Genomic DNA, 13,639 nt, shown 5'->3' on the forward strand with positions numbered 1-13,639 from the left:
TATAGCTGTAAAAATTTTATCAGCCCTACAACTCAGTTACTATAGTGTCGTCATTTACTTCACTTTATGTTTACTGATTCAGTTCAGTTCACCTGATGTCAGCGTTCGTCAGTTATTAAAACGTTTGATTCAGCTAGAGTCACATTGTATGATTTTAAAAAATGCTTCGATTTAATCTCTATATAAGAAAAATGAACTAATGATAGGGATAAGCCTATCATCAGACCTTCATTAGAAGGTCTATATCGGCCGATAATCACATTTCATGATTCGCTAAGTACTTGACAATTTGGCCGATTTCATGAACTGATCGCAGGTGTTTGTTTATGAATTTACATGCAGAGGAAGATGCACAAGTGCTCCTTTATATTATACATAGACTAAGCCGTAGTAAAATGAATGAAGGACTTATCTTCTGTAAAGCTGCTTCTGACCATGACATGTTCACACCTAAATGGTTAAAAGAAACATGTTTAAGGTATTACATGCAGCATCTTTAATTTATTCTCCTAGGTAAGGCGAGATCTTTCCTTAAGGTTCATACTTTGTGCTTAATGGAAAAATGTGCTTAATGCGCATAAAGCGTGAAGCATTAGAATTGGTACTCAGTATCAGGTGATCACTCTGACATAGAATCTGTACACGGTATCGGCTGCAAAAATTCTAATCAGAGCATCCCTAATAATAATAAACCTATAAAGACTTGTTGTGAATTGATTGCATTTGCTTCTGTTAAACCAACTTGATCACATTAATTCAACTTAACATGTTTAAGAGTGCAGTTTGTGCAGAAAAACTGCTACATTACCCAAGATGCTTTACAGAAAATTACACCAACCAGAGAGATGCAGTTAGCAAAGCAGGGCTGAAAAAGATCTTTAGCTCTGCCCATTCTCATGAAGTATTTATGTGCATATTTTAATTAACTTGAAATGAAAGATGCAACAAACAATTTATAATTTCTTAATCGATTTTAGTTTGTCATCACAGTGCTTTATATGATTATAAATGAGTTCTTTCCTTTAGTAAAGCAGTTTAGATTTAGATTTTTATTATTATTTATTTTTTTAAGTATAATTTTCACTTGTACCACATGTCTTTGGACTTGTGGGGGAAACTGGAGCACCCGGAGGAAACCCATGCGAATGCAGGGAGAACATGCAAACTCCACACGCCAACTAACCCAGCCGAGGCTCGAACCAGCGATCTTGCTGTAAGGTGACAGCACTACCTACTGTGCCACTGCGTCACCAGAAAAGAAAACAATAAGAGACCGAAAAAAATAAGAGCATCTAACAAGCAGCCAGCAAATGTGAATACATTTTTTTTTTGAGAAAACATCGCAGAATGCACCTCCTACAGTAGTTACTTTAATTAAAAAAAAAAAGTGAAATAGAAGTACTGTACAATAAGTTGATGGGTCCGAACATGAGTATTTTATGCATAAAATATTGTTATTTGTGAGAATATATCTACCTTTACCTATATCTCAATTCACTACTAAAAGATTAACAGAAATGCTAAATGGTTTGAAAGTGGCTTTATTATGTAGAACCATCATATGCTGTTAGGATCAGATTCTGAATACAAATGTCTTTTTTTCTGCCTTTGTTAGGTCTTCCACCCGCTATGCAGAAAGTGATGTATAAAGGACTGCTACCCGAGGATAAGACGCTTCGGGAAATTAAAGTTACAAATGGTGCAAAGATCATGGTGGTCGGATCCACAATAAATGATGTACTAGCTGTAAATACACCAAAAGAGGTAATTCAGCAAGAGGTTAAAGCCGAGGAGAACAAAAAGGAGCCATTGTGCAGACAAAAGGTAAGAGAGGTTTGTTGCACAATGTCAAACTGACATCTACAGTTTTAATGGGAATTTAATTTTTTTTTTTTTATAAATGTACCTGTGGATGTTTCTTTTTTCAGCAACACAGAAAAGTTTTGGACAAAGGTAAACCAGATGATGTCATGTCATCAATAAAAGGAGCTAAGGTATGCAGGAAATGAAACGTATGATTTGTAGACACTTTTGTCCAATGAGACTTACAATGGGGTATATGCACACAGACTTTTAATTTCAGTCAGTCAGCCCCAGGGCTTCCAGTGAAATGTCATCCCATACAAAATCACCATGTTTAAAATCAGATTAAAAAAAAAAACAATGATATTCACTGCCTGGCTGAGAGACGATATAAAGTGGGTATCAGACCAAACAAGAAGCACTGCATTAAATTATAGTTTTCCACGCCATGTCTTTAAAATATGAAAAATAATTTTCAATGGAGTATTTCCCATTATTTTCAATGGAGTTTCTGCGTTAGCCTGCTACTAATGTCGGCACCTGCTTTTAAAATGGAGTCTTTCATCTCTTTTTACGCATTAACAACCTTTATATGTAACTGATTATATTTGAATTGCATCACAACATCGATGCTGTAAAAGGATCCGTATGAAATTGAAAATAGTTACATAAACCTTTCATCGGAAGTTCATCATTGGCTGAAAAAGCAATTCAACAAGAAGAGGCAATACACACCAGAAGTGCTAGTTATACAAAATAACTTGTTTGTACTCAGAGAATTTAGTGTTAGAGTATTTTTGTTGTTGTTCTTAGAGAAAGAGGGAGAGAAAGTGTTTCTACAGGTGGTTTGTCAAGCCCACTCACCTGTGTGAAGCACACTTCAAAAATGCAGTGTTTGTGTCAGTTAATGTGTCTGATCACGAACGAGTGTGTTTTCTACAGGTGGTTTGGTAAGCCCACTCACCTGTGTGAGGCACACTCAGAACATATAGTATTTTGGGTTGGTGTGTAATGAGGTGGGGGTGAGAAGAAGGGCCTTGGTTTTATTCATCAGGGTTCAGGTGCTCTTGGAAAAGATGGGTTTTTAGTTGTCATTTGAAGGACACCAGTGAATCAGCAGTTCGTGTGGGAATGGGATCTGATTAGAACTGACCTGCTTAGATTGTGTCAGATTATTGCACACATGGACTGTTTGCCTCTAGACCAGGGGTCACCAATCTCGTTCCTGGAGGTCCGGTGCCCTGCAGGGTTTAGCTCCAACTTGCCTCAAAACACCTGCCTGGTTGTTTCAAGTATACCTAGTAAGACCTTGATTAGCTTGTTCAGTTGTGTTTGATTAGAGTGGGAGCAAAAATCTGCAGAGCACCGGACCTCCAGGAGCAAGTTTGGTGATCCCTGCTCTAGATACTCATGTCTAGATCTGATTAAACTTTACCAGAGCATTGCACACGTTATGTAAAATAAATTTTTTAAACTGATCTGTTTTGAAGTATTGAAAAAAAAAATCCCAGACTTTTAGATTTTACTATGTGCAGTCTTTCACATGGCATTTTATGAATTCATGTTTCACTTTAAAGCATCATTTGCATGGCAGTTTTTTGTGATCATACTCTTCATGACCTTGCCGTAACGTTGTTCAGGACACTGGATAAGTTCCTTGTGTGCACTAATGAAACCCGAGCGTTCTCTTATTTATTAAACAGGAGCGTCTGCCAACAGTGCCTTTATCAGGAATGTACAACAAATCTGGCGGTAAAGTACGACTAACTTTCAAACTGGAACAGGATCAGTTGTGGATCGGAACAAAAGGTGAGTTTATCTTTTCATTTCAAATGTGTTTTTAGTGCTTGCTTTATGCTTGATGTGAATTGTTTTCGATCCTCCAGAAAGAACAGAAAAAATCCCTATGGGTTCCATCAAAAATGTTGTGACTGAGCCAATAGAGGGTCACGAGGACTATCATATGATGGTATGTGTTTACTGCTGCATTTTCAACCAAATGTACTATATATCGGCTGTTCTCAATCAAGATTTTTAACATGATAATGGTCATGAAAATAAAAGAATTCTCTTATGCTTACCAAATCAATATAATATCAGTAATAAATTAATAAAATAGAAAAACTGCATTATTTTGGTTTATTACTGCAATTTCAATGTATACATATATTCATTTATTATTATTATTATTATTATTATATATTTTTTTTTATTTATTTATATTTTTTTGTAATATAATGTAATTAATTCATGTGGCAAAAATGGAGGTTGGGTCAGTGCTGTCTATTAAACACATTAATTCATTATAAATAAAAAGGTATTGCAATATTTTCAACTAATTTAATGCACCCATCCACGACTTCCATTTAGTTTTTACAGATGTTTGTTGCATCATTACGCACAGTGGGATTTATAGTATAGAATGTACTAATATGACCCTAAAATGCCAGATGAGTATTTGTATTGTATATCATATAAGCAATAAGTCGTTCTCACATGATGCGCGAAATTCAGATGTTGGGCAGGAAGTGATACTTCTACATGGGAATTGCTATTAGAACATCAAAATGTTTCTGTTTTATGTTGTTTATAATTGTTTAAATCAGCCAAAAAAAAAAGAAAAAAAAAAGCAGAACAGCTTTTATAGACGTCCAAACGTTTTTTTGTTCATAAAGGGGGGAAAATTCAAGAAACTGGCTGAAAAACGGAAGAAAAGACATGTAATAAACATTTATTCAATGCATCCATGTATACAAACCTTTTTAACACGATAATTTGACAGCCCCAGTAAAGATTAAATACAGGCCTAACTGTGTTTAAATATTTTAATGTGTTCTATAAAAATCTGATACAAACAAAAAAAACACCAGGAGACTATAAATAACGCCCCCTGCCATGTAATCGCTGCTATGAAATCTCTGTCTTGTTTTACAATAATCCAAGTCTTTACTGGGGTTTCGGCAGAATAAACAACCGTAACGTTAACATCGAGTTGCACAGCAGTAAATATTTGTTGATGGTAAGTTCATTGACAGAACAAAAAAAGAAATGTAACCCTTGCAACAAAACTAGACGGTTAATATTGTGAAGCACTTTCCCCCCTTATAAAAAATAATTTAATAATAATGTAGACTATGTGTCCATGCTTTTGTATGCTTTCATCTGTTCCGTAATGCCTGGAAGATATTATGTCATCTGGATGGGGAAAACAATATAGTAATTTAAAATAAACATGTTTTTGAGCCACATAGTAAGGTGTATAATGTGTACAACTCCTTGTTAATAAATGCTTCAGAATACTGTAGTATAGTAAACTGATAAACTGTAATAAATACTGTAACGCTAGTATAAACTGTGGTGCATTGTGATGGTGCCTATTGAATAATTTGTCTATTACTATAGTTTTGTCGTACCACAGAAACAACATAATTACTACAACAGTTTAAATCAAGTAATTATCTATAGTATGCTTCCAAAAACTATAGTATTTACTGTAGTTTTTTAATTTAATGTAGTAGCTTATACAGCATCTACCGCCTTGAGGACAGGTAAATATTTTAGTTCAGTAGAAAACTCGGCCAAACATTAGGCATTTTTAGCATTGGTAATAATAATCAATGTTTGAACTTCAAATCATCATATGAGGATGACTGGAATGATGTTGAACAGCTTTAATTTAATTGATTTACGATTTCACCTGTATTTAATAAATGCAAACTTTAAAGAGCTCAAGAGTTGTCTATCAAAAAGACTAAAATCTGAATTATTTAAATAAAAAAATAAAAAATTCTAGTTTGGTGCTGCTAGAGATTTATTATAATTAGTAGTAGTAGTAGTGGTATAACCTATTTTTTTTTACCAGGAAAGACGCATAGAGATTAAAAATCTTTTAGAAGAGCGTCCTGGCCAAGATTAGGCAGTATAGACAAAAACAATTAACAGTTAACAAGAATCACACATTGACAAACAAACTATTCAAAGCATCTACAAGCCTGTTTCTCAATTTTCTAAAACATTTATACTTTTTTTTTTTAAGCATTTAGTGAAATTAATTCTTTAAACTGCAACTTTAATTGTAGATTGTTTCATGCAAAAGGTGCTGCGTATTTAAAAGCCTTTTTTCCCCATCTCAGTCCGCACTTTAGGAACAGACAGTAAATAAATATCCTGTGACCGAAGGCCATAGCTAAGGACGGGTTTTTTACAAATGTAATTCTGGAGATATAGTGGGAGTAAACCCAATATAGATTTGTAAACAAAGATATGCCAATGCTTGAGCCTACGAATGGACAAAGGAGACCAACCTACGCTAGTATACAACAAACAACGATGAGTAAGGGATTTAAAATTAGTTATAAATCTTAGTGCACCATGATAAACAGTATCCAATGCATGCAGACTCTGAGACGAAACATGCATAAAGATAACATCACCGTAGTCCAATATCGACATAAATGTTGCATCAACCAGCGTCTTTTAGCATCAAAAGAAAAGCGGTTCTTAATTCTAAAATGGAAGCCTGTAATCACTTTTAATTTTTTCGCTAACTACTGAATGTGAGAACTAAAAGAAAGTGTATCATCAATTAAAATTCCCAGATATTTGTACTGGGACACCAATTCAATCTGTGCACCATTAGTAGTTGTAATAGACTCTAGTTTTTGCTTGATTTGTTATGAATTTGAAAAAAAAAAGACAAAATCCCTGCAGTAGAACTTTAACTCATGTGGATGTGTTTATATAATTATGGTTTTGTTTTGTTTGTTTGTCACTCCAGGCATTTCAGCTGGGTCCGACAGAAGCCTCACAATATTGGGTCTACTGGGTGCCTGCACAGTTTGTTGATGCAATCAAAGACACAGTTCTGGGAAAATGGCAGTATTTTTAACGTGCCTCTATAGACACTGAAGAATTGGGATTCAGAGAAGAGATTGAAAAATATTAACTGGAGCCAACACCGTAATCTGAAGAACTGATTTTTTTTTCTGAAGTATATCCAGAGCAAACCGAAGGATTGCTGTTGGACTAAATATTTTGGGGGGGGTTTTAAGTGCACTAAGTGTCAGCATCCCGTTTTTCAAACGATTTCATCACTCGTTTTTTTAAAAGCAATCCCAAGCATAAGCAGAAAAATTGTACAGAACTTGCATATACATTTCTCGTAGTTATTCTGAAAGAAATAAAAATTATTTAAGGAAAACGACTGACGCAGTAGAACGATTTCATCGAAAATATTCCTCGGTTTACCATTTAATTCAAGCAAACTTACCAAAGTCGACAGTTCACACGATTGATTATTTTGCTCTCACTTTTTGTCATTGCACAGATTATAGTTTACATGTAAATCAGCTGAAATATGGAATTAATCTGGGTTAAGAGAATAGGGTTGTATTCATTTGGATGAAAATGTATGCATAGTTACAGAACTATTAATAACACATAGAAAAATCTTATAATTTAGTGTTGAAAGAGAGGGGGCTTGATACAGAATTACAAGGTTAAAGATGGTAACACTTTAAAATAAGGTTTTGTTTGTTGACATTAGCAAGCAATTTATAATTATGAAACATCACCTCACTTTTTCCAAACCTATATGAGTTTCTTCTCTTAAACATAATAGTAGATATTTAAAAAAAATACCTCAGTTGGCTGGCACCCATTGGCTTCCATAGTAATTTTCTCCTACTATGAAAGTCAATAGGCGCTGGCAACTATCATTATTCAAAATGTTTTCTTTTGTGTTTGACAGAAGTAAACAACTCCTAAAGGTTTAAAAACACGTGAGAGAGAGTAGATTATGAGGTTAATTTCATGTTTGAGTGAACTATCTTTTGAACTAATGAACCGCTTTAACAGTATTTACTTACCTTAAATAATCTCAGCATTTAGGCACTAATACATATTTAAGATCAGAGTTCATGTACTGAATAATTAATGAGTATTACAATTTGGGGTTCAATAACCCAACATTTCTTAGAGTGCATGAACATTTGTAGCATTAGCAAAACACTTTGTTGTCTGTTCATGCTATATGCAGCTAAACTAATGTTAACAAATGAGACCTTATATTCTAGTGTGCTGTGCATTTGCTCTGCCTCTGTGATTTCAGCCCTCTGATACTTTGAAGGTGGCAAATTAATCACCTTAATATTGTCTTATTAAACACAGCAAGGCAATATATCCTCTTGAATCAGATATATCAGGGAGAAGAGTGTTTATGTGCCCAATCATATAACTAGGATGCTGATGATTCACCATTCTGATCATGCATGGTTTTTTGTTTTTAAACATGGTGCTAACCATTGATAAGCATTTTTATTTCAATAAAGCCCAAAGGAAGGACAATCTTCAGTGACATTTCTCTAATGAATTTGCCTATATGCGCAATTTTAAGTTATGCATCAGTTTATAATTCTCCTAAATAATAAATTTAAGCATGTACTTATGTAGTTCCGTAATCTTTAAGGGATGAGTTCAAGCGAAAATTAAAATTCTGCTACTAATTACTCACCCTGATGTCATCCCAATCCTCCGAGAGCTTTGTTTATCTTCAGAACACAAATTAAGATATTTTAGGCGAAATCCGAGAGTTCTCTTATCCTCCATAGACGGCAAGCATCCCAAGCTGTTTATAGTCCAGAAAATAACCAAAAATATTTTCCAAACATTCCGTGTGACTTAAGTGGTTCAACTGTGATCATATGAAGCTCCAAGTACACTTTTGTAGACCTTATTTCTTCTGCATCAGATAAGGGTTTGTTTATTCTACGGACATTACAGGGATAAACATATATCTGCTGACCTTAATTGCAATGTGTTACACTGCCTGTAGTAAAATGTGCACCATATTCTAAAGCAGAAGTGAAGACATAGGTGAACAAAGTTTTGTTTTTCTCTTTGAATAAGTTACAATTTTTTGGTGTACAAATTTGTTCTTGGAGCTTCGTATGATTACAGTTGAACCACTGGAGTCACATGGAATGTTATTGAATGTTTTCTTCTCTCGTCGTCTATAGGTGCACTCACACTATGCTATAGTACTACAGCACTATGCACATATGCTTGTGTTTGAATGCAAAGCGCCCCTGAGCCCTAAACTGTAGATGCGACGTCACTTTTAAGAGACTGTTTCATATGGATTTATTAATTATTCGTACTTTTTAATGTACACAAACTCTTGTAGTCTTGTAGACACAAAGCCCTCGCTGCACATCAGCTGCACCTTCAGCAAACCTCCTAAAACGTGCAGCATGGTGACTTTAATGATAATTTATGAGCATCAAAAGTTGTGGATCTGTTCTGCAAATTATTTGACTGCTTGTCACTGCATCTCAAACGTTTAAAACAATATAACTAAAGCAATCTCCACTGTGCTGAGCGAGAGCACTTTTCCTGTTAAACTGAACAGTCGCATCATCGATGACAAAAGCGTGCTCCGGTTCGGAAGGCAAAATGCATGTGTGCAGGCTGTTGGGGGAGGGGGGACAATTGCGCTTCGACATAGTTCAAGGCAACTGTACCAGTGTGAGTACGCCCTCAGGGCCATTGCTGTCTATGAAGGATAAGGGAGCTCTCAGATTTCATCTAAAATACCTTAATTTGTGTTCCGAATATAAACAAAGGTCCCCGGGAACTAGAAAGTCCTGAAGGGAAGTAATTAATAAGAAGTTTTGTTTTTGGGTGAACTCAAAATTTGAGAAGGATGACGTAAGTAAGAGTTTCCCATTCAAATGGATTTTCACTCAATTTTTTTTTTTTTCATTTACTCGCCAAATGGTTCCAAAACCTTTCATTTCTATTGAACACAAAAGAAGATATTTCTTAAAGATAAGAACGTTTGTGTCCTGTATTATTAATTAAGAAAGAAATGCTATGAAAGTCACTGGCTACTGGTTTCCAATATCCTTCAAACTATCTCTTATGTTCCACATGTAAGAAACTAACAGGTTTTGAACAAGTTGAGGGCAAAATAAGTCAAGTATGACACAATTCCCAGGTGAGTTTTTAGGTGAGGTATCTTTTTAAGTAAAGTAGTACATTGTCACATGACTTTGTGTCTTAACTGACAAAATTATTATGAAAAATTAATATTACGGCAGTTTTAAAGTGAAACGTCTAGTAAATGGTGGTATAAACATGATTATTTTTCTCAAAAAAGTAGCTTTTAAGCTAGAGGAGAGCGGGGCACAAAGTAGCACTTTTTGGTTTTGGCCAAATAATGAACAAAGTAATGGGGTAAGAGAAACCATATTTTTCTTACCAGCAACACACAAGCCTCTCCTACAAATGGGCACTGAAAGTATGACCTTTGGTTTCTGTGCAGTGTTGCCAAAAGTGCCAGGAGTAAAAAATGTATCATTTACCCCACTTGTGGGGCAAGTTGTAACAGAGAGAATGTTTGTTGTAGCATGTTCTTAAAAAGTCCGATTTCACATAATTAAATTCACTTTAAATAGTATATTTCCTCAGTACTTAACTCAATTTTTTTATGATTCTACATAGCACCGCATGCTTGTTTATTCATCTATTGGATCAACACATTTGGATTCATTTGCACTATTATCCATTATCATAAAATTCATTTATTTGCTTTATTAACAATAAAATTAATTTTTTCTATTAATAAACATTTTTATATTAAAGTTCTCAACATTACACTCAAAATTCAACAATCATTTTGTTTGTTTAATTGGTGTCCAACAGTGTGTAACACCCCGTTACAACTAAACCCGCTGTGTTAACTCATGTTTTCCTCCAAACTGGCTTGCAGCAGTTACTGTGTGTTTTTACCAACACAGTCTCACGGCATTTCCTAACTTTTTCATTATTGGCTAATGTGATCTAATTTGCACAATTTAGTACGATTTGCTCATTCCCCAATGACTGTTGGGTTTAGGGGTGGGGTTAGGTGCCACGCCTCCTTTTAAAAATCGTACAATTTCGTATGAAGTGGTACAAATTAGCCACTAAACTGACAAAATGGAAAATACTTTTTCTCGTGAGATCAGGCTGGTTTTTACATCTTTCAAAATGGTTCCATCTTTTAGCCTAGAAGAAGGTAATCACAACAATATAAGATTTTATGTACACAATTTCATTGTTTTATTCTTTGTTTTTTTAAATAAAAAAATATTGACTATAAGAAAAAATACTTTAATGCTGCAAAAACCGTTGTTTCTATGTTTTTCATCCAAATTTCGCTGAACTTTTACAATATTTGGCAGTAGCACGTCTGCCAATGCTGTGGTGAAAACCGTAGAAGCATGCCATGGTTAACCCAGAGCAATATACCTTAAAACTCCGCGTTACATTTTACCCCACGTTACTTTATGCCCCGCACTCCCCTCAACATCACGTCGAATGTGTTTAAATAAATTGACCAAGATGTTAACTTTTAACATTTGTAAATATTAGATTAAACCTGAAAAAAAAAATGCTGAGGGAACCATGCAAATTGTTCTTGTTTTTACACCGAACCTGAATGCTTCACATCTGAAGTTCTCTGCTAAACCAGGTGAGTTAACTGAGCAAGTTTAGTTTGGAAAGCTACGTATAGGCCCATAGCCAGCCTGGTAAAAAGGGTGGTTCTTTTTTCTCAAAAAGTGGACCTTTGCACTTATTAATACTGCAATTTAGTGACATTTTAAGCTATATTTTTAGCTTCGTTAGCTTGTCAGATGGTCATCAAAACCACACTTTTTGAGGTAACAAAACCATTTGCTCAATATATAGAACAAAGAAATATGAAAAACTTATACTTATTTTTAAATACAAATTTATTACATTATATGTCATTAGAAAAAAAAGGGAGTTAACGTTTTAAATAAAAAAAAAAGAAGTACATTTTGAAGGTCACGGATAACAAGAATAGCCTAATTAAAATTTGCTTTAATATGGGCCACTTTTAGTGCTTCAGATCTTTTTATTGGTATTTTTTTCTTTAAGGTCCAAGATTCAGAATAAAAGTTGGACCACTTTTTTTTTTTTTTTTTTAACTTGTTAGTACATTTTTATTTGCTTGTTAGTACATTTGGTAACACCTTATAATAACTACACACTATGAATCATTTATTAAGCATTAGCAAAGAGTGAATTCATTATCTGTTAAGCATTAACTCTACATTTTATATGACAGTTTTATTTGTGTATCTTTAAATGAATAGAAATGAATAATGTTGTTTATGTTCTTTTTTCCTGCTTAGAATTTAACTGAGCCTTTAATTGTCCTTTATAAGGAATTTATAAAGCATAAATAGTCCTCACTTTAGGTCACAAAACTGCATGAAGTTGAGTTAATAAAGCATTTATTAACATACAAATTAACTGTTAGTATATGCCTGGATAATAAGAATTGGAAATGTTAATTTTAATAGTTTGTTAATCATTTACTAACTCATTCTGAATGATCTTAAAAACCTCCAACTCTTAAATACAACTGGTTTGTAAATAATGCAATGCTTCATTTAGTAATGAAAAATAAATCATTAACAAAGTATGAAAACACAATCATTAAGCACATTACGCATGTGGTTGTAAGTCAAGAATACAGCATTTGTAGCTGCTGTTATTAACTGCTTACTAACGTTTATTAATGTAGAGGTAATGCTAAACAAATAATGAATTCACTATTTGCTAATGCTTAATGAATGATTCATAGTGTGTAGTTATTATAAAGTGTTACTGTACATTTTTATTTACTTGTTAGTACTTTTCTTACTTGTTAGTAATTTTTTTTACTCAATTCTTTTTTTTACTTCTTAGTAATTTTTTTTTTACTTGAGTACTTTTTTATTTATTTTATTCAAGAATGTAAATATACAATCACAATCAGGAGATCCATAAAGGAAAATACAAGCTACTGTATGTTAGCTGCGAAAGGAAAAATGACTAACAAAACAAAGAAAGGAGTAAGTAAATTACAGTTGTATTAAAGTGTATGAAAATAAATAAGTTAAGAGTTTACATTACAGGAAAGCTATCTAAATCAAATCAGAGTCAATAGACAACAGTTCTTCATATAATACCAAGAATCTGACACATTTTTTGTTGTTACACATACTGAAAGATTTGAGCATGTGTCAACGTCAATCAGAAAATGTAGAAAAGTAAGGATTGAATGCATGCATTTTTGTTTATGTATAAAAGTGTAAGTTGGGTTACGTGTAGTGAAAGATGACTTCTCTTTCGTCACTTTTCATTTTTAGACTCATGAGAAATTATCGTTTGCATTCATTGGAAGCCGTCTTTGATGGTTTATTTTCACGTTTTATAGCAGACAAAATATGACAAATGAGCTCATGTATTGGGACAACTTTTATCAGGGGGGGGGGGGGGGGGGCTTTCGAACCACCCGAACCCACTCCCCCTGGCTACGGGCCTGACATATGTTAAATGCAGTATGTGATGCAATGGACGACGTTAATGTCGCATTTAATTGGTATTTGATACAAACCATGCAAGGTAGCACCCCCGCTCTTCAGTTCGCGCGCACCACCGCCAAATGCTGGCAGGTACAGTATGGTTATATTGTATGTAGCCTATGCCTATTATAGTATTACTGTAACACTGTTAATGGATGCTAACTATCATGTATCTGTAAAGTATTTTTATGGTATGAAATGGAATTGGGAAGGGAATCCACTGCATAAAACATGTGCTGGATAAGTTGGTGGTTCATTCCACTGTGGCGACCCCAGATTAATAAAGGGACTAAGCCGAATTCAATTTCGTATTTTTATTACAAATGCAAATGTGTGTCATTCTCCTGTCTGTTTCATTTTCATGGCCTCAAGTCAAATATACGCCCAAGTCTTTAAATATAATTAGACATATTAGT

The 13,639-nt window shown here is 34.1% G+C and overlaps 1 protein-coding gene across 1 annotated transcript in view; it reads left to right on the forward strand.

Moving 5' to 3' along the window:
• The window catches only part of ubfd1 (ubiquitin family domain containing 1), a 15,344-nt gene extending 7,196 nt beyond the window's left edge, over positions 1–8,148 (forward strand). The window contains exons 3-7 of the mRNA XM_056454242.1: positions 1,616–1,824; positions 1,929–1,994; positions 3,507–3,612; positions 3,690–3,772; positions 6,581–8,148. Coding sequence (XP_056310217.1) covers positions 1,616–1,824; positions 1,929–1,994; positions 3,507–3,612; positions 3,690–3,772; positions 6,581–6,691 — 575 coding nt within the window. The 3' untranslated portion in view covers positions 6,692–8,148. The remainder of the gene's footprint in view (positions 1–1,615; positions 1,825–1,928; positions 1,995–3,506; positions 3,613–3,689; positions 3,773–6,580) is intronic.
• Positions 8,149–13,639: the final 5,491 nt, after the last annotated feature.

The sequence above is a fragment of the Danio aesculapii genome, chromosome 3 (genome assembly GCF_903798145.1).
Source record: "Danio aesculapii chromosome 3, fDanAes4.1, whole genome shotgun sequence".
In the NCBI taxonomy this organism is placed as follows: domain Eukaryota; kingdom Metazoa; phylum Chordata; class Actinopteri; order Cypriniformes; family Danionidae; genus Danio; species Danio aesculapii.